Source organism: Globicephala melas, chromosome 8 (assembly GCF_963455315.2).
Source record: "Globicephala melas chromosome 8, mGloMel1.2, whole genome shotgun sequence".
Taxonomy (NCBI): Eukaryota; Metazoa; Chordata; class Mammalia; order Artiodactyla; family Delphinidae; genus Globicephala; species Globicephala melas.
In genome coordinates this window covers 26,497,515-26,514,419 of record NC_083321.1, presented here as the reverse complement: position 1 = coordinate 26,514,419, position 16,905 = coordinate 26,497,515, and the positions used below count along the sequence as shown (strand labels likewise).

The following is a 16,905-nucleotide window of genomic DNA, read 5'->3' as shown; positions in this document are numbered from 1 at the left end:
AGAAAACTGCTCCCTTAAACCTCTGTCATCCCCCTCTACCCCCTTCACAGCAAACCCTTCTAAAATGTAAAATGGTCTACTTTTATGGAATATTCAACTTCACTTCCCATTCAATTCTAAACAGAATTATTTGACTTTTCAGTTTGCTACTGCATCAAACCTGCCCTTAACAAAGCCAAAAATAAATCATTATTACTAAATCAAGTAAACACTTTCCAATTCTTATTTTACTTTCTCCTCCTCTGCACAGCTTTCAAGTGTTCATGTTCCCCAAAGTTTATTCCTGGTTCTTTTTTTCTTTTCATCCTAAAGTATACATTTCCTTGGTGAGCTTATCCATTCCCTTAAGGTAAACCCCCACCATGGGCTAATTAATTTCTAATTTATATGTTTCATCTAGAGATCCCTCTCTCACATAGCCTACTGTGTATTGGACATCTCCACTTGGATACTCCACAGGTATTTTACTCCAATTAAATACATTCAAAACATAAAAAAACGTGATCTCCCATTCCCTAAAACAACCAACTGTACAACTATAAAGTTCTACTCTTCCTCCTTTATTCTTTATCCTCCACCATCCAGAAAGCTGCTCAATACAGAAACCTGTTACTCATCTTTGATTCCTCCTGTCAACCTTCCTTGGTCATGTCAATTCTACCCATTATAGTAATCTCTTGATTCATTCCATTCTCTTTATCCCAATCAGTTAGCCAATCCATTCTCTTGCAGGATACTTTTTAGCCAAACATAACGAGCAAATATGATTATTATGTCATTTCTTTACCTGAAATTTTTCAATGATTTCCCATTATCCTTAAGGAAAAAAAAAATTCATCTTAAAAAATCAATTAGACTTTTATCTAATTTCTCTAGTCTCCTCTTCTCTTAGCACTATGCACAAATTATGAGAACTATTTGTACAGTAGCAATGAGAGCAGATTTACTGAAGGAGGGGAGGGAGCTTCCTTCTCAGGGTAAACTTACCCAGGATTCTCTATCTCAGTTCAAGTTATGTATTCTGTATTTGTCCTCCACAGCATTTAGAGTATACTTTATTATCCTATCCACCCACCTATCTCTCCCAACTGTGAACTCAAAGAGGGTAGAGACTAAGTATTCTTTCTCCTGTAACCTAGTACATAGCACACTCCGTGAGATTTACTATGTGCTCAGTAAATAATTGTTATTAATCATTTAACACCACACCTAAACATATGCCCTTTTAATTCTTTCCTTCCATAAAAACTTCATTTATTCCAATGTTTATATTCTACTCTACATACTGGTAAATTCAAGTATTGGGGATTATTTGCTTTGATAGCAAAGGTTTTGTCTTTGTAAAAAAAAAATAGGACAGATTAAATTAATTTATTCTATGATAATGTTATACCAAAGATATATCCTACTTTCAGGAATGCCTTGGTGCACACATATGTCATGCTTCCTGGATTACAGTTAAAGCTGAAAAACAATTTTTCACTTCTAGTAATAAGGTTTAGAAAACTAAAGGCTGAAGTAAAGAGTAGAAAACAGGGGGATACATAGTAAAGAAATCTATAAAAATTCAATATTTGTAGTACTTCAAAGTTTTCAGAGCAGCAAAACTATCTGAGAAGTTCCTAGTTGATATTAGGTTGCTTTGTCACTTTCTGTTTTGGTCTTCTTAGTATAATTATTTACTACAGGACAAAATTAACATATGTTGTTCAATGTGTTCATTTTAACTGCTATGCTGTTTTCTATGTGTTAATCTTATCTCCCCCAAATGAGAACATTTTTTACTTCTATAGGCCTAAAATGACAAGGTTAGCTCCAAGCAGACAGTAAACACTCAACAGCTATTTACTGAACAATTTAGATTACAGATTTATACTGGTGAGATTCTAAGTGAAAGCATCTAAACCTTGATCAAGCTTTGCAGTTGATGTATTGTTAAATAGCAAAGTGTTGTTTTAGTTTTTCTTTTCTGAACATTTTTCTTTAAAAAACAAACACCATCCCAAATGAAAAACTCTAGTCACTATTTAGCAATATAATCTCAGTTTATCAAATAGAATCAGCCAAAAAGTCTTAAAAAGGTCACTGAGATTTAAAACAATTCAACGGCAAGAATTTCCATGAAGTTTGGATGTATTTTAAAAGTATCACAGATCACTGTCAAAACCAACAATAACTGTTAGTGCAAGCATAATTTGTGAGTCTTTTTTAGTTTAGACACTTGTCAATCATGAATGCCTTTAAAAATCAGTTACTCCAATCCCCTACCTCTGGCCAGCTCAAAATTTTGAAAACAGAATTTAAATCCAAGGACACAGTTCTAAATTAATGTTTTTTTTTCTATTTTAATAGGAATTAAACTTCCTATTCTAATAAGCTCTTGATTCAGAGTTCATAAATCACTTGAAAAAGAAAGCACGTACACATCTAACTCTTATCAGTTTTTCGGGGAAAAAATACCCTGAAGTATTTTCTGTTATTTGCAGGTGCCTTAACAGCAAACGACAATTAAATGTGTGAACAAGGTTGTCAGAGTAACACTTATCATTCACACCACTTATGGAAAGGCGCTCTAAGACTTCCAGAAGCACTAATTAAAATTAACGAAAGCTACTCACGGGGACTTGTCAGAGGGGTGCATTTTGTTATTTGCTGTTTGAAACGGGGGAAAACCAAATCGCCTCAAAGCTCAGGAGTTTTTACTCTAACGTCTAAATCCAACCCACCTGTCACAGGCACTGAGGAACCAAGCCCAGGGCTCAACAAGCAAGTCGCTAAGGTAAGAGTTCCAATCCCTTCACTATTACACAGCCATTCAGAAAAAGACCTGAAGAGGATGGCGGAGGGAATATTCTCCCAAAAAATCAGAAGAGAACGGGGTAGGAGGGAGTATCCTCTTTAATACTGAGCGGAGAAAAGTGCAAGGTCCTACTGGTATTTGCTTGATATACCGCTCCACCAGCCTTTTCTTTAATTCAGCGTGAATGAGGGCACTCAAAACGAGAAAAATGTTGAATGATATTACCCACCTCTAGTCCCAAAGAACCCCGAAGTCTCTCACCCAGGACTCAGGGGGTCTCTTTCTCACCTGGGCCTTGAAGAAGTCCGTCGTCCTGACGTAGAATTCACTTCTCAGTAATACGCCTTGCCATTGGCTGACTCGGGAGGGAACTCTTAGTCCTATTGGCTTCGGGAGCCGAGGAGGCGGCAAGGAGGCGGGAGTTTGGGGCTGGCTCTGACAGACCCGAGGCTTGAGCTCCCAGAGTTCCTATTGGGTCAACGCGGGAAGCGCCAAGATGGCGGCAGCGGCGTCTTGCAGCACAGGCACCAGGAGTACTGGGTCTATAGTGGTGGCGGCTAGCAGGAACAGCGTCACCAGCTTCCAGCGGAGGGGTCCTAGAGCCAGCGGTACCGACAGCGGCTGCTCTCGACTGGTGTCCATCGCGGGGACACGACCGTCGGTGCGGAATGGACAGCTGCTGGTATCAACCGGGCTCCCAGCCCTGGACCAGCTCCTAGGTCGGTTCAGAACGGAGATCTGGGCTCAACAGAGGGAAAACTAGGGAGGGGACCTGCCCGGGGGAGCCACCCTGACCCCACATTTCTCTCTGACCTCTCAGCCTTCGGACGTGGAGAGGATAGCCCGGTCTGATGGAGATGGAGGAGAGGAAGGGTTGCATGGAGACTTCTAAATGCTGTTAACTAAATCTGTTTTCGTGCTCCCACTTCCTACTCTGGTGCCCGCCAGCTTTTTTCTAGATTACGACAGGAAACCTACATGCTTTTACCCTGACATGCTTCCTAGTCAAGGGGAATCATTAATGTTTGGAAACGGTTTGGCATTGATCTAGTATCCCGTCCTGGTCTGTGAATGAACCCTTTTGCCAACCCCAGGTAGCTCACGGTTTGGACTAACAAAAGTTTGTATCGGTTGTGAGAGATGGGCTTCATTAGAAAATGCTGAAGAAAGTAACTTCCCCTCTCCACCACCAGGCTGCTTATCTCCTGGTTCTGAATCTTTAAACAAATTATATTGACTTTAAGAGAATGTGTGTTAAAGGCTTATGTGGATCCAAAGTAGTTAAAGCCGGTCTTTGACCTTAGCAGCCATACCCAGCATCTGCGTTAAATATATGCATATTTGTTTTTGTTATTTTTTCTTCTATATATTATGCTTCCCAGAGTTACATCTCAAACAATATGTTTAAAATTAATTCACATTTGACAAGAAAAAGAAGTCCAGTTTTTAGGCTTTCCTGTATAATCTCTGGAATTTTTCATAAGAAGGCTACTAAAGAATATGCTTGATTCATAACTTATGTTGACAAGATTGAACAGATTAGATTGGTAGGACAAAGCTGCAGTGTTAAGGCTTGTAAATTAGTTAATTCCTATCAGAATGCTACTTTACTAAAATTGGTCCATGTTTATATTTCATAACATTTTTATAGGGTGAGATGTGTCAGTTAAGCCTTGTACACTTTCATAAAATATTACAAATGCCATTGCTTGTTCTTGTACTTCCCTTGACATTTTTCTCTCTGTAATTTTTTTTCCCACAAGTAGGCTTTTCAGATAGGTTTAGTGCAATAGAAAATGACGAGGCCAATGAAAAAGAGTATGGCTTCTTGCCTCTGTTATTTCATGACCTTAACTGGATCCTGGTTATTTATACATAAATCTAAGTATTTTCCCTTAATTGTTTCAAGACTGTTGCCTTCCTTAATTGCATGGTACTATAAACAGAAATGATTCAAAATATCTAGTTAGCAAATATTTGTCTCACTTTCTTTCCCTTGTGAGCCTTACTTGGTGTCGTCCTATATTTAAACTTAAAGGTTGGAGGCTGTTCCTAGTCTTTAATTTTTTTCTTTTTCCTTTTTGTAACTCAATGGAGATATGTAACTTCATTCACTTGATCTTGAAACTCTCCAAACAAAAAGGTCACATTTTTAACATTATACTTTCAGTTCCTCATTAGAATAACAAAATGTGCCTAGCACAGTACCTGGCACGTAGTAGATTCTAAATAAGTTTTTGGTTGAAGGAAAAATATTGTGTAGGAAAAAGCCTGGACAAGAGATTATGAAACACATAGGATGGAATTATGTGTTTGAGTTCTAAAATCAGACTCAGAGATTAACTAACATGAACAGAGTCACAAAACTAGTGACAATCTGGGCTGATCTTTAAGCTCCACATTTAGTGCTCTGCACTATGCGCAACTGTTTCAAATTTCTGAGAACTCTTTTCAAGTGTTTTTAACCAGTTATTGAATCTAAGCCTAAAGATTTAACCATATAGTCTCTTAAAGCACCCACCAGAAAGGTGACCCAAAGCACCTTCCTCACATGTTTCTACAGTGATATAAACTTGAACTGTAATTTAAAATTTTTCCAGATTTGCTTGGGGATGGGGACTCTAATAATTTGATTCTAACAAGCTTATGGTAAAAATTAGTGTTCATTAAGATGATTGAAATAAGTATCAGTTTTTGGATATTTTGAAATATGTTTTGCATGTATACAGTTAATTCTCAAATTGCACAGGAGTTGAAGACATTGTTATAAAAGGAGTTACTACATTTGGAATAATAAACTGTCCAGAAGTATTTCAGTTGTTCTTAACTTCTTAAGGCATTTTTGTATTTTGATTTTCTATTTTGTGTGGCCCTATGGAGCAAACCCTATACATTTGTTTTTCATTAAACCATTATTTGAATGTGAAACATTTGGCTGCTAATGTGTATACACAAAAGTAAAAGCAATTCAGATTATATTGTTGTTCTAAAATGTTATTTGACTCAGATTGTGACAAGTCTAATATAAACATATTGTGACAAAATGTAATGACAGTAGGATTTTATGATATTAGAATGATGAAACTCTACTGTGATACTGTGATTCTTGCCTATATATATTCTGTGGTTACTGCGTAACGAGTAAATATTGTATTGTCACTGACATACACTGCAGTGATATTTTACTACTGCCACTGGGACATTATTGTAATTTTAAGTGCAGATGCAAAACATATTTGAAAGGCATAATATAGGCTAATTGAATATTAGTTATTTGATGATATGCTAATATTTCCATTGCTTACTCGAAAGTGTTTTATAAACTTGAGAATTCCCTATTACTGCATCTTTTACATGATCTAATTGTATTAAATATTTTTGTTCTGACAGCTTATTTTATTGTTAGATATCGATATACCTTTCCCAAGTTGGCTAATTTTTTAAGTTCTGAGATTTCCTAACCCAGTTTCTCAATCCTGCCTTTCCAGGACATTTATGTTGTTATTTAAGGACACCATATGTAAATATGTCATTTTTCTTCTTCCAGGAATTTCCAAAGAGAGATTATACAGTAGGTAAAGGATTCTGGCAGAATTTCACTTTTTCTAGGATATATAGTCCATTTTAGGACCATATTAACCCCCAGTCTCATCCTTCAAAAAGATATTCGAAGGAACGATGACTTCTCAGGTTTAACTGGCTTAACTCTGTGCTGTTCAGAACTTTTAAAATTTTGACAGTCAAGTGAATGGAAATAGGGATTAGGGGTAAATAATAGTCCAGGAAGAGGACTCTGAAGAAGCTTGAGGGTAGCTGCCATTTTCAACACTGCTGTGAAAAAATAAATACTGGTGGTTGTAGTTCCTTTGCTCCACTATATCTTAATCTGGAGTGTGGGATGATATGCATAGATCTTGGATTATATATTTAACATAATCCTGGTTGTGACATTTTAACAATTGATAGCTGTACATTTAAAGTAAAAGTAGCTTATTCCCTTGTATTGCTATGTAAAATTGTTTTGTGTAATTTAATCTACAGAACCATTCTCATTGCTGATGGCTTGTCTTTTTTGATTCCCATATTTGCCCAGCCAATAGTTGTGATAATCAGGAGTTGTTGGGATGTTTCATACCTCCTAGAGAGAGAAGAAAAAGTAGACCTGTTAATGACATAACTGCAATTTAATTTGAAGTGTGGCATTAGTTAAGTAGTTAAGGATATTGCCATGAACCAAGAATATGAACTGGTTTTTAACGTTGCATTTTCCCTAAAATGCCTTTCTATAATTTTAAGCAAAACCATTTATAGAGAGCACTGGAAAGGACTGGTATAAATCACTTATCTTTCCTGACTTTTATTTGTTTTCTCTTTTACTTCCTCTAACTTTGAAAAACGAGTTGCCCTTGTTGTAAAATAAGATAACACTTCTGGACCTTAATATTCTAATATATTAATTTGACCTCATTCACCCTAAATTTATAGCTTAATTAAAGATTTTTTGGGGGAAGTGTGTGGGATTGAATTTTCTCCCTCTAAATTAATATATCACGTTCTAACTATTCACATGAATTTTTTTTAATTCTTTCCTTCATATTTAAAAAAAAAGATATTAGCACTTAAAATCTTAAATTTTCTGATGTTTTTACACTATCAGGTTTTTTTCTAGTTTTAAGACAAAATGCTGTCATTTTTTTAAAATGTAAAAGCTTGATGAAATTAATACTTTAAGATATCAGACTTGCAAAGTATCTTCAAGCTTTCAAACTCATGTAGTCTTACAAGTTGATAAAATATTCTACCCATATTTTTTAGTAAGCTGGAGAATAACTTAATATACTTCTTTAAAAGGTCTAGAAGTAAAACCAACAGTTTATTTGCTTAGTGACTTAGAATATTGATGATTTCCCTAAGATATGATTAAAGAGAAGAGGAGGCCATAAGACCATTTTACTCCTTTGTATGTTTCATTATAGAAATAAGACGAGTGCTTACTTACCACATTACTTACATGTCAGACATTTTAGTGGACTATTAGGAACTATTTTATTTCTATTTTAATTGGGAACTATTAGTGTGAAATCTGTGTTGCTTTTGAAGTTACTAATAGATTACTGAATTTAAAGATGTATTAAAACTAACTTTTGTTGAACATGCCATGTCAAGACATCTTGTCATGATTGGTTGTTTAAGCTTTTCAGTTTTTGGTAGGGAGCATGACTACAAACTTATTCAAATTTACTCTAGTTTAAAATATAACTAGAACCTCAGTATATCAAGTGAGTTATTTCAAAATACCTTATACAGAAGTATTTTGGGGAAATGTGGGGTCTTGTCACACACTAAAATGAAGTTTGGAAGAATAGAGGAACTTTGCTGCTATATGTGTGTGTGTATGTACATGTCAAATAATTTTACCTCATATACATAGAATAAAAACTTGATTTACAAATAATAAGGTGGCTTCTTATTTCCCATGACCAACCTTCCAAATGACCAACATTGACTAGGGCCAATTCAAATTTGAGTCTAGTGAATTTACATTATATAGCCCATTAGAAAAATAGAGTTGCCTTTTTGTAGGAGAAGTCCTGATAGAATATTAATTTGGCTGATAAAAGTCATTAAACTGTCTTCATATTATCTTGTTTTAAGTAATGTTCAAATTTTCCAAACATCAGAATTTTAATATATGTGAGATTTTAAAAATTCGAGGGGTGGTTCCTGAATTATCAGGAACAGTGGATTGTTTGACTCATTCTTACAGAAAACTGCCTTAGCCTAGTCTGATTTACTGTTAAGGTGATCACCATTTATCTAATGATACAGTTTTAGTGTATCATTAATTTCTAGTCAGAAAATAATTGCCAGACTCGTAAGGGTAGCTCTTACTGTACCTCCTTGGGCAAGTCACCTGAGTAAGGTATCACTTCATTTAATAGGGAAACTATTTCTTTATCTGTTCTCATTATTTCACTGTGAATATAATTCAGAAAATACTTCTCTAACTATTCGACATGGAGGCCTTATATAACTTGCTAATTTGAGGAGATATGAATGTAGACCCAAAGAAGTTTAGATAATAAATCTAAATCCTTCCTATAAAAATTAAGTTATAGAAAGAAAGGCAGCTAACTTTTTTATAGTACTTGCTGTAGACTAGACACTGCAGTATCTGTTATGTGCTTGTATTATTTCATCTCAAATACACAAAATGATGATTACGTAGTTAAATATTTATTTTTGCATGTAAGGGAAAATAGTGAAGTAAGGAGTTGGAAAGTGTGATTTAAAGTGTTTCAAATGGATTAAAAAGTAGTGGTCTATATGTAGCACAAACTATAAAATTAAATATTTAATCTTGTCCCAAAGAAAATTTGCTCTGATCCTTTATGGTTATTATCATCACACGTATTTCAGTTTATGTTAATCTTTTAGCTTGACCAACATTTGGAGTTATCCTGTGTAGTCTGGTGTGGCTTTAAATGCTAAAATGAAGGAACTTATCTCAATGTGAAAGTAAAATACATATTTGTTTCCATAAAAAATCCATTTAAAAATATATAAATGTATTGGTTTCATTTTTTAAAAAATTCTTTTCTAACAATTTGGAATGTTTTCTTTATAAAGTCCCCAAATGTTGGATTGTATTCTGTGTGCATGCATGTTACCAAATTTCAAATTCTTTGAAACATAACAGTTATTTATGCTTATTTGCAAGGCAAAAAATAAGCACTGTCAAATGAATTTTTCATGGTAGGTTTTTCTATGTAGTGTTCGCCACTACAAAACTTTTTTGAGGAAAAGTTCTTTATTGTTATTCTAAATGTTTCACCATTTTGTGCAAACAAGCAAAACGCTAGTAATGTCTTCAACTGTCCAGCAATTTTTAGTTTCTTTTTAAATTAATTATACTTTAAGTACATTTCATTCTTTGTGTACACATTCTTAAATTTCTAAGTGAATTTGTTAGCGTTTACAACATTAATTATACATAGTAATACTTTTACAAGTGGTTTTACAAACAAAATATCAAGAGTCAAATGATTGAATGTCTTTATCTTTCTGATGTTGTTCTAGTTTCCTAAAAGTTGATTTTAAATTGATTTCTAATAAACTATTTGAGTTATATGTTTATGATCATATTACCCTAATTCAGATATTTAAAATAACATTTTCTAGTAAAATTGAAAATGTGTTTTGTGATTGTGCCTTTTTTGTTTGAAATGACAAAAATATTTAGAGTATGTCCTGACTTTGTGTATATTGTTAATAATGGAAAAAATTCGTTTTAATTATCAGGGGTTTTTTTCCAAGGCTTATTAAATTTGAGAATAAATATTAAAGTGGAATTTCTCTTACAGTAACCTTTCTTTTCTATGTTGTACTTCTGTTGTAGTTAGGTTACTGTGCACATTTAGGTCTCAGCTATTGAGCTAATTTATTAGCAAGTGCTAAATATAACATTTATGGATCGCTTAACCGGTTATGTTGAATGCTGCATGGTCCTAACACAGGAGAAAGGAGGATAGTACAGTATATTATGAAAGTAATTGTAATGTGTAGTGTATAATTACATATAATATGTAATTATTTCATAATAGCACCTTAAGCAAAGTATTGCAAAGGTAATTAAAATGTTGTTTTTAACTGCAATTTTAAAGTTATTGAAGTACCTGTCCTTGATAATGCCTAACTTTTATGCTAAAGATAATGTGAAAAGGTAGATTAATTTTCTTCTTGGTTTTGTTTCATTTCCAGGTGGAGGTTTGGCCGTTGGAACAGTTCTTCTAATTGGTTAGTCTAGCATACATACTTTGCTCTTCCCAGTCACGGTTTTCTCTTGTGCATAATGATTTTATGGGTTTGCCTATTCTGAGATTACGTATTTAACACTCTACAAGAGTTAAGGTAAATTATACAAGAGTTAAGGTAAATTAAAGAGGAATTGCCTTAAGTTCTAATTTAAATTAAAATGTTAATCTGAACTTGAAATGAATTAGGAAAATATATATATGAAAATGTAGCTCTTATAATTTAAAAATGTTCACAGTGCTTCGCCCTGCATTTGTTTTAAAAAAACTAAAATTAATGCCAATAGATTTTTTGGAGAATCTCAGTATTTAGATTGGGATTATTACAGTGATTCATTTGATAAGTTGATGTACACATAAGCCCATTGTATATATCACAGATTTTTATCATAATTGTCTTCTAACTGAAAGAAAAGTAACAAACTGACAAATCACATTTTTGTTCATCTTTAAAGCTTCATTGGTTCTTACTTAAATACAGATACATAACCCTACTTAGCTTTTTTTTAAGTTTAGATCATAGAATCTTGGAATTGAAATAAACCTTGGCAGTTATATAATCAAAGCTCCCATTTGGCCACAAATCACTTTTCCATAATCCTTGACAGGTATCAAGCACCATTTGAGTACAGATTATCTAGTTTAAAGGGCTCGCTACTTTACAAAGCAATGCTTTGTTATTGAAAATGTATGATTTATTAGAAAGTTCTGTATATTAATGTTTAATTTGTATGCCTGTAACAAGTTTGTTGTTCCTAGTTTTGTCTTCTGATACTCTTAAACATGACACTCTTAAAATATTTGAAAATAACTATTTAATCACCTCAAATCTTCTCCAAACTAAATAGACATAGTTTGTGGTACGCGGGCCTCTCACTGTTGTGGCCTCTCCCGTTGCGGAGCACAGGCTCCGGACGCGCAGGCTCAGCGGCCATGGCTCACGGGCCCAGCCGCTCCGCGGCATGTGGGATTCTCCCGGACCGGGGCACGAACCCGTGTCCCCTGCATCGGCAGGCAGACTCTCAACCACTGCGCCACCAGGGAAGCCCTAGACATAGTTTCTTAAACTGGTTTCACACTCCTCACTCTCCTGGTTGTTCTCGTGTCGCACCTTTTGGTCTGGCATTGTCTCTTTTTTTTTTTTTTAAATTTATTTATTTATTTATTTATGGCTGCGTTGGGTCTTTGTTGCTGCATGTGGGCTTTTCTCTAGTCGTGGTGAGTAGGGGCTACTCATCGTTGCGGTGCGTGGGCCCTAGAGCATGTGGGCTTCAGGAGTTGTGGCACATGGGCTCAGTAGTTGTGGCTCGCGGGCTCTAGAGCACACACTCAGTAGTTGTGACGCATGGGCTTAGTTGCTCCGTGGCATGTGGGATCTTCCCGGACCCGGGCTCGAACCCGTGTCTCCTGCATTGGCAGGCAGATTCTTAACCATTGCACCACCAGGGAAGTCCCTGGCATTGTCTCTTTAACTGTGCCCAGAACTGAATACAATAACTCCAAATTTAGTGTGACTTATGCTTAAATTCTAGAAACGGTCATGTCAGTTGCAGTTTTTAAATTTATCTTTTAGTAAGTAAAGAATGATTGAAGGAATTTTGGGAAAAAATAATTCACAGTTTTGATACAAGTATATAAATACAGAAAATGTAAAAGGACATGTAGAAAAATTGGGTTGTCCTTTCAGTTCCTCACTCCCCATACCCAGGGACAATACTGTCCTGGGTTTCCCACCCAAATATTTCAACATAACTAATATACATGGGAGCATTCAGCACCTTGCTTTTTCTGCTTAATACATGTTAGAGATCAGTCCATGTGCCTTCATATAGGTATACCTCATTCTTCTCGACAGCTGAATAGGATTTTATTGTATAGTTATGCCACAATTTACTTAAATCATTCTCTACTGATAAGTTTAACTCATTATTTTCTGTTACTAACAATCTTATTATACAAGTCTTATATATAAGGTCTGCATACACATATAAGTATATAGTATCTATAGAATAAATTCCAAGATATAGGCTTACTTGATAGAAGCATGTTAAATTGTATTAGATATTAGATTGCTCGGCCAAGAGGTTATGCTACCTTATACTTCAATCAACTGTTATAAGAATATTAGGTTACCCTTACCCTTAACAACAATGTGCATTATCAAACATTTTAATCTTTACCAGTCCAAATAGGTGAAAAGTGAAGAATGGCATTTCATGATTTGAACCTGGGACTTTTCTCTTTGAACAAAAATCTGGAGATTATTATAATGGTTTAAAAAATATCCAGCTAAATTTTAATTCTTTTCTCCAGTAGAAGTATATGTGAATGATACTAAGAATCTAATGACGACTGATAATTCATTCAAAAAATGTTCGTTGAACACCCAGGTGCATGCTAGATATTGGGGTTACAAATATAAATGAGTTACTCTCTTCTCTTAAAGAGGAGACCTAAGTAAAGTAAATAATTACAACGTAAGTTAATACCATAATAGATGTGTTTATTATTACTACACTTTATTGTTGATTGTAGCTGTACAAGGGACTGCTATTGACTTTTGTATATCCATCTTATAACCAGCAACTTTTGAATTGTTTATAGATTCACTTGAATTTTCTAAGTAGGCAATCATCTTCTGCAAACATTGAAAATGTTATTTCATAACAGATTTTGGTGTTTTAAAAGTGAGTGCTTCCATAACAAATATAAAATAAAAATATGGGAGTGGCTTTAGAACCAGGCAGTGGGCAAGGGCTGGAAGGATTTTGAGGAACACATTAGAAAATGCCTAAATCACTGTAAAGAGATCGTTAGTAGAACTCTGTACTTTGAGGACACTGCCAATGAGGCTGTAAAGGGAGAAGGTCCATGTTACTGAAAGCTGGAGGAAGAGGATCCTTGTTACATAGTGACAGAAAGCTTAGTGTTGATGTCAGCAGTTATGCGGAAACAACACATGTCTAATGAACTTGGTGATCTAGCTAAGGAGATTTTTTGACAATATATAATAAGGAAAAACTCAAATAAGAATAACTAAAGCACAGTGACAGATAAGAAAAAAAGGGTCTGCCTTTGGTGAAATATCAATTCACCAAGTATTAAACTAGGTATTCAGTAACTATTTGTTGAATTAATAATTGCATAAAACAATATAACAAGTATAAAGCAAAGGCCTTGCCTTTATAGTCTGGTCTTTCCATAAAGCTAATATTTTTAATCATCTCATTATTGTTTATGCCCTACTATCAACTCCTTCTAAGTGTATAAGATTTTTAAAAATATGTATAACTTAAGTAAACTTAGTTTTATTATCTGTTAGCTTGTTTTCTCTAGGAAATCTTAAAACAAAATTTGGAAGCATTTTTACATTTCTTTGAGAGATTAGATTAGCAGAAGGAATCTTATCTACTAGGTTTTCTACTTTTCTCCGTTTCCTGGTCAATACAGCTTGTACAACAGATGAATTCTGCCTTAAGAAATGGATGAATAGTTCGAAATACAAACCAAATATGGAGATTTAAGGTCAGTGGTTAGGAGCTTAGGCCATTACTATACTGCTCATCACTCAAAGATTTTTTTATTCCACAAGTGAGAGAAAATTAAAGCCGAAGATGATTTGCATTAATAACTTTTCAATATAGACTGTGAACATTTTAACCATTCTCTAATTTACCAAGGCAACTCTGTGTCTCAGTGTGTACATGCACGTGAGTGTGGCGTAACAGAGTAGTGGATTTACGGTTTCAGAAGCAATGTAACTATGGAAACTGGAGACAGTGAGCACTGCCAGAAAACCCATGGTAGGTCTACTTTAGACCTTCGGAATGCAACAAAATAAATGAATATGAATACTTAAAAGGCCCTTCTCTGAGCAATAGATTGAAGAACTAAGGGGCTCCTACATTTACTTTGAAAATCAAAGATAGAGTTTTCTTAGAACATGTTTCATCCTTCAGTACTGGAATAGGTTTTGAGATGTTTTATATTTAAATCGCTTTCTGACAGTCTGGTACACGGGTAAATATGGAGCACCTGAAAAGTATCAAAAGTGAAAGGATGGCATAAATATTTAAAGTTCACACAGCTTCTTTTTACATAAAGGATCTTGGTCCATATGTGGAGCTAGTGAGCATCAAAAAGATTTAATAGAGGTCAGTAATTGAAATACAAGTTATGTGACATTTATGAAAGCATTATTTTTAATTTAGTCTCTTAGGTTAATTATATAATTTTAGATCTAGAAGTAGGAGAAAAATATGCTTTTAAACAATTAATTACAACCAGCTATAAGTGTACTTCTGTATTAGTTACCTATTGCTGTGTGACAATATTAACATAAACTTAATAGCTTAAAAATACACACATTTATCATCTCACAATTTGTGTGGGTCAGGAGTCCAGGCACAGCTTAGCTGGGTCCTCTGCAAGCGGACAGTCAAGATATCAGTCAGGGCTGGGTTCTCACTGAAGGTTTGGCAGAAGAAGGAAGGATCTGCTTCCAAGCTCACACGGTGGTTGACAGCATTCAGTTCCTTGCTGTCAGCCAGAGGCACTCTCTCACAACCGACATCTTATTTCTTCAAGACCAGTAAGGAAGAATGTCTCTCAACAAGACAGATGTCACAGTTTTATGTAACAGAAATGATGTCCCATCACCTTTGCCATATACTTTGGGTTAAAAGCAAGTTACAGGTTCCACCCATATTCAAAGTGAAGAGATTACACAGACATATACCAGGAAACAGGATCATGGGGATCACCTTAGAATATCATACTTTTCATAGATTTAATTTGGTATTATTTCATATAATAGCAAAAAACAAGCGCTCCCAATATATCTCTCAAAGGATAGTATAGTATTTTCTCATCAGTTGTCTTCGAACTTTTTGAGTTTGCTGAGCTATGTTTTCCTTTTACAACATGTAATATATTCTAAGCATTTTCCTTATGGTACCCGACTTGGCAAACTACAACCTGCTGGCTGGCGATTTATCTATAAAGATTGGAATACAACCATGCTGTATTTATTTGCACATTGTTTATGGCTTCTTTTGTGCTACAAGAGCATAGTTAAGTAGTTTCAACAGAGACTGTATGGTTCGCAAGCCCGAAATATTTACTCTCTTTTAAGAAAAAGCTTGCCAATTGCTGTTTTATATTATTGTATTTTGTATGCTCCTTAATTTATTTTATAGTAGTAAAACTTGTTGGAAGACTGAAATAAGACATACTGATCAGTACAGTTCTTTAGAAAAAACCACCTGACCTTTTGTCCTGAAACATTTAAGTGCCTACTATGTGTTTAACACTGTTAGGCAGCATGAATCTTTGTTTTTACCCTTGATGAACTTAAACTGGATGTCGGTTGCATGTGGAATAACTATGAACAATACATATATAATGTGCAAATGTTTATGCAGGTGCAAGAGGTATGGAAAAGGCTTAAATTGAATCAAAATATGGGCAGAAGTTGAGGGGAGATGAAGGGAGAAAAGTATTCATATGTAAACTGTATAAACACATGCATAAGAGAGACTACCAGCAGGGTATGCTCCTGTAATAAAGAGGCGAGAGCCCTTCTAAAGGAGAGAGTATTAATTTAGGACTAGTCAAAGGGAAAGTTTAGCCTACTTTCCCTGAGTCTTTGGTCTCAACTACCTACTTGTACAATTCAAATTGTGAAACTTCAGAACCCATATACCAGTTCCTCAAACTGCAGTGTGCAGGGATGAGACTTTTTACCCTTTATCCACCAGAAGACACCTGGGAGTTTCTGTTTGTTTAGCTTTATAGCCAGTCAGATCCATCATGTTTCACCTCCTAGTTACCTTTGGTCATTGTCCAAGAATTAAGTTGTTCCAATGATCTTACCTTCTATGTTTCTTTTATCTCCATGATACTCTGTATTTTTTTCTCTATAGACTCAATTTCCTAGTATTCCTATCGTTTCTAAACCTTTCCAGTTTGCCTTTTATAACACCTATTTCATATAAAACATACTCTAATATCTTTAAAACTTATTAAATAGTCTATTAAAATATTTAACATTTAGTGAGGATTTACTGTGTGCTGGGCATCACGCTAAGCCCTTGATGTATATTTTATCATTTAATTTCACAACAATCAGATGAGATGTCTATATTTTACAGAAGATGAAATTGAAATTTTGAGAGAAGCCAAGTAACTTGCCCAGGGTCACACACCTAGTAGCTGAGATTCGCAATCAAGTTTCTCTGACAGTAAATCATCATTTTATACTAAAACCTGAAAACTCATCTTAAAAATCCT

At 34.7% G+C, this 16,905-nt stretch overlaps 2 protein-coding genes across 7 annotated transcripts in view; one reads left to right on the top strand and one right to left on the bottom strand.

Moving 5' to 3' along the window:
• Positions 1 to 3,159, bottom strand: part of IMMP1L (inner mitochondrial membrane peptidase subunit 1) — a 79,896-nt gene extending 76,737 nt beyond the window's left edge. For 3 of the 5 annotated variants that reach the window (XM_060303385.1, XM_070046131.1, XM_030864811.2), the window contains exon 1: positions 3,030 to 3,123. The gene's annotated coding sequence lies outside the window, so the exon portion shown is untranslated. Of the gene's footprint in view, positions 1 to 3,029 lie in introns of all 5 variants that reach the window. The other 2 variants (XM_060303386.1, XM_070046132.1) reach the window with 1 other exon arrangement.
• A 117-nt stretch (positions 3,160 to 3,276) lies between these two features.
• ELP4 (elongator acetyltransferase complex subunit 4) overlaps positions 3,277 to 16,905 on the top strand; it is a 247,936-nt gene continuing 234,307 nt past the window's right edge. For both annotated transcript variants that reach the window (XM_030864809.2, XM_060303384.1), the window contains exons 1-2: positions 3,277 to 3,519; positions 10,562 to 10,597. In XM_030864809.2, the coding sequence (XP_030720669.1) occupies positions 3,297 to 3,519; positions 10,562 to 10,597 (259 nt within the window). In that variant the 5' untranslated portion in view covers positions 3,277 to 3,296. The remainder of the gene's footprint in view (positions 3,520 to 10,561; positions 10,598 to 16,905) is intronic.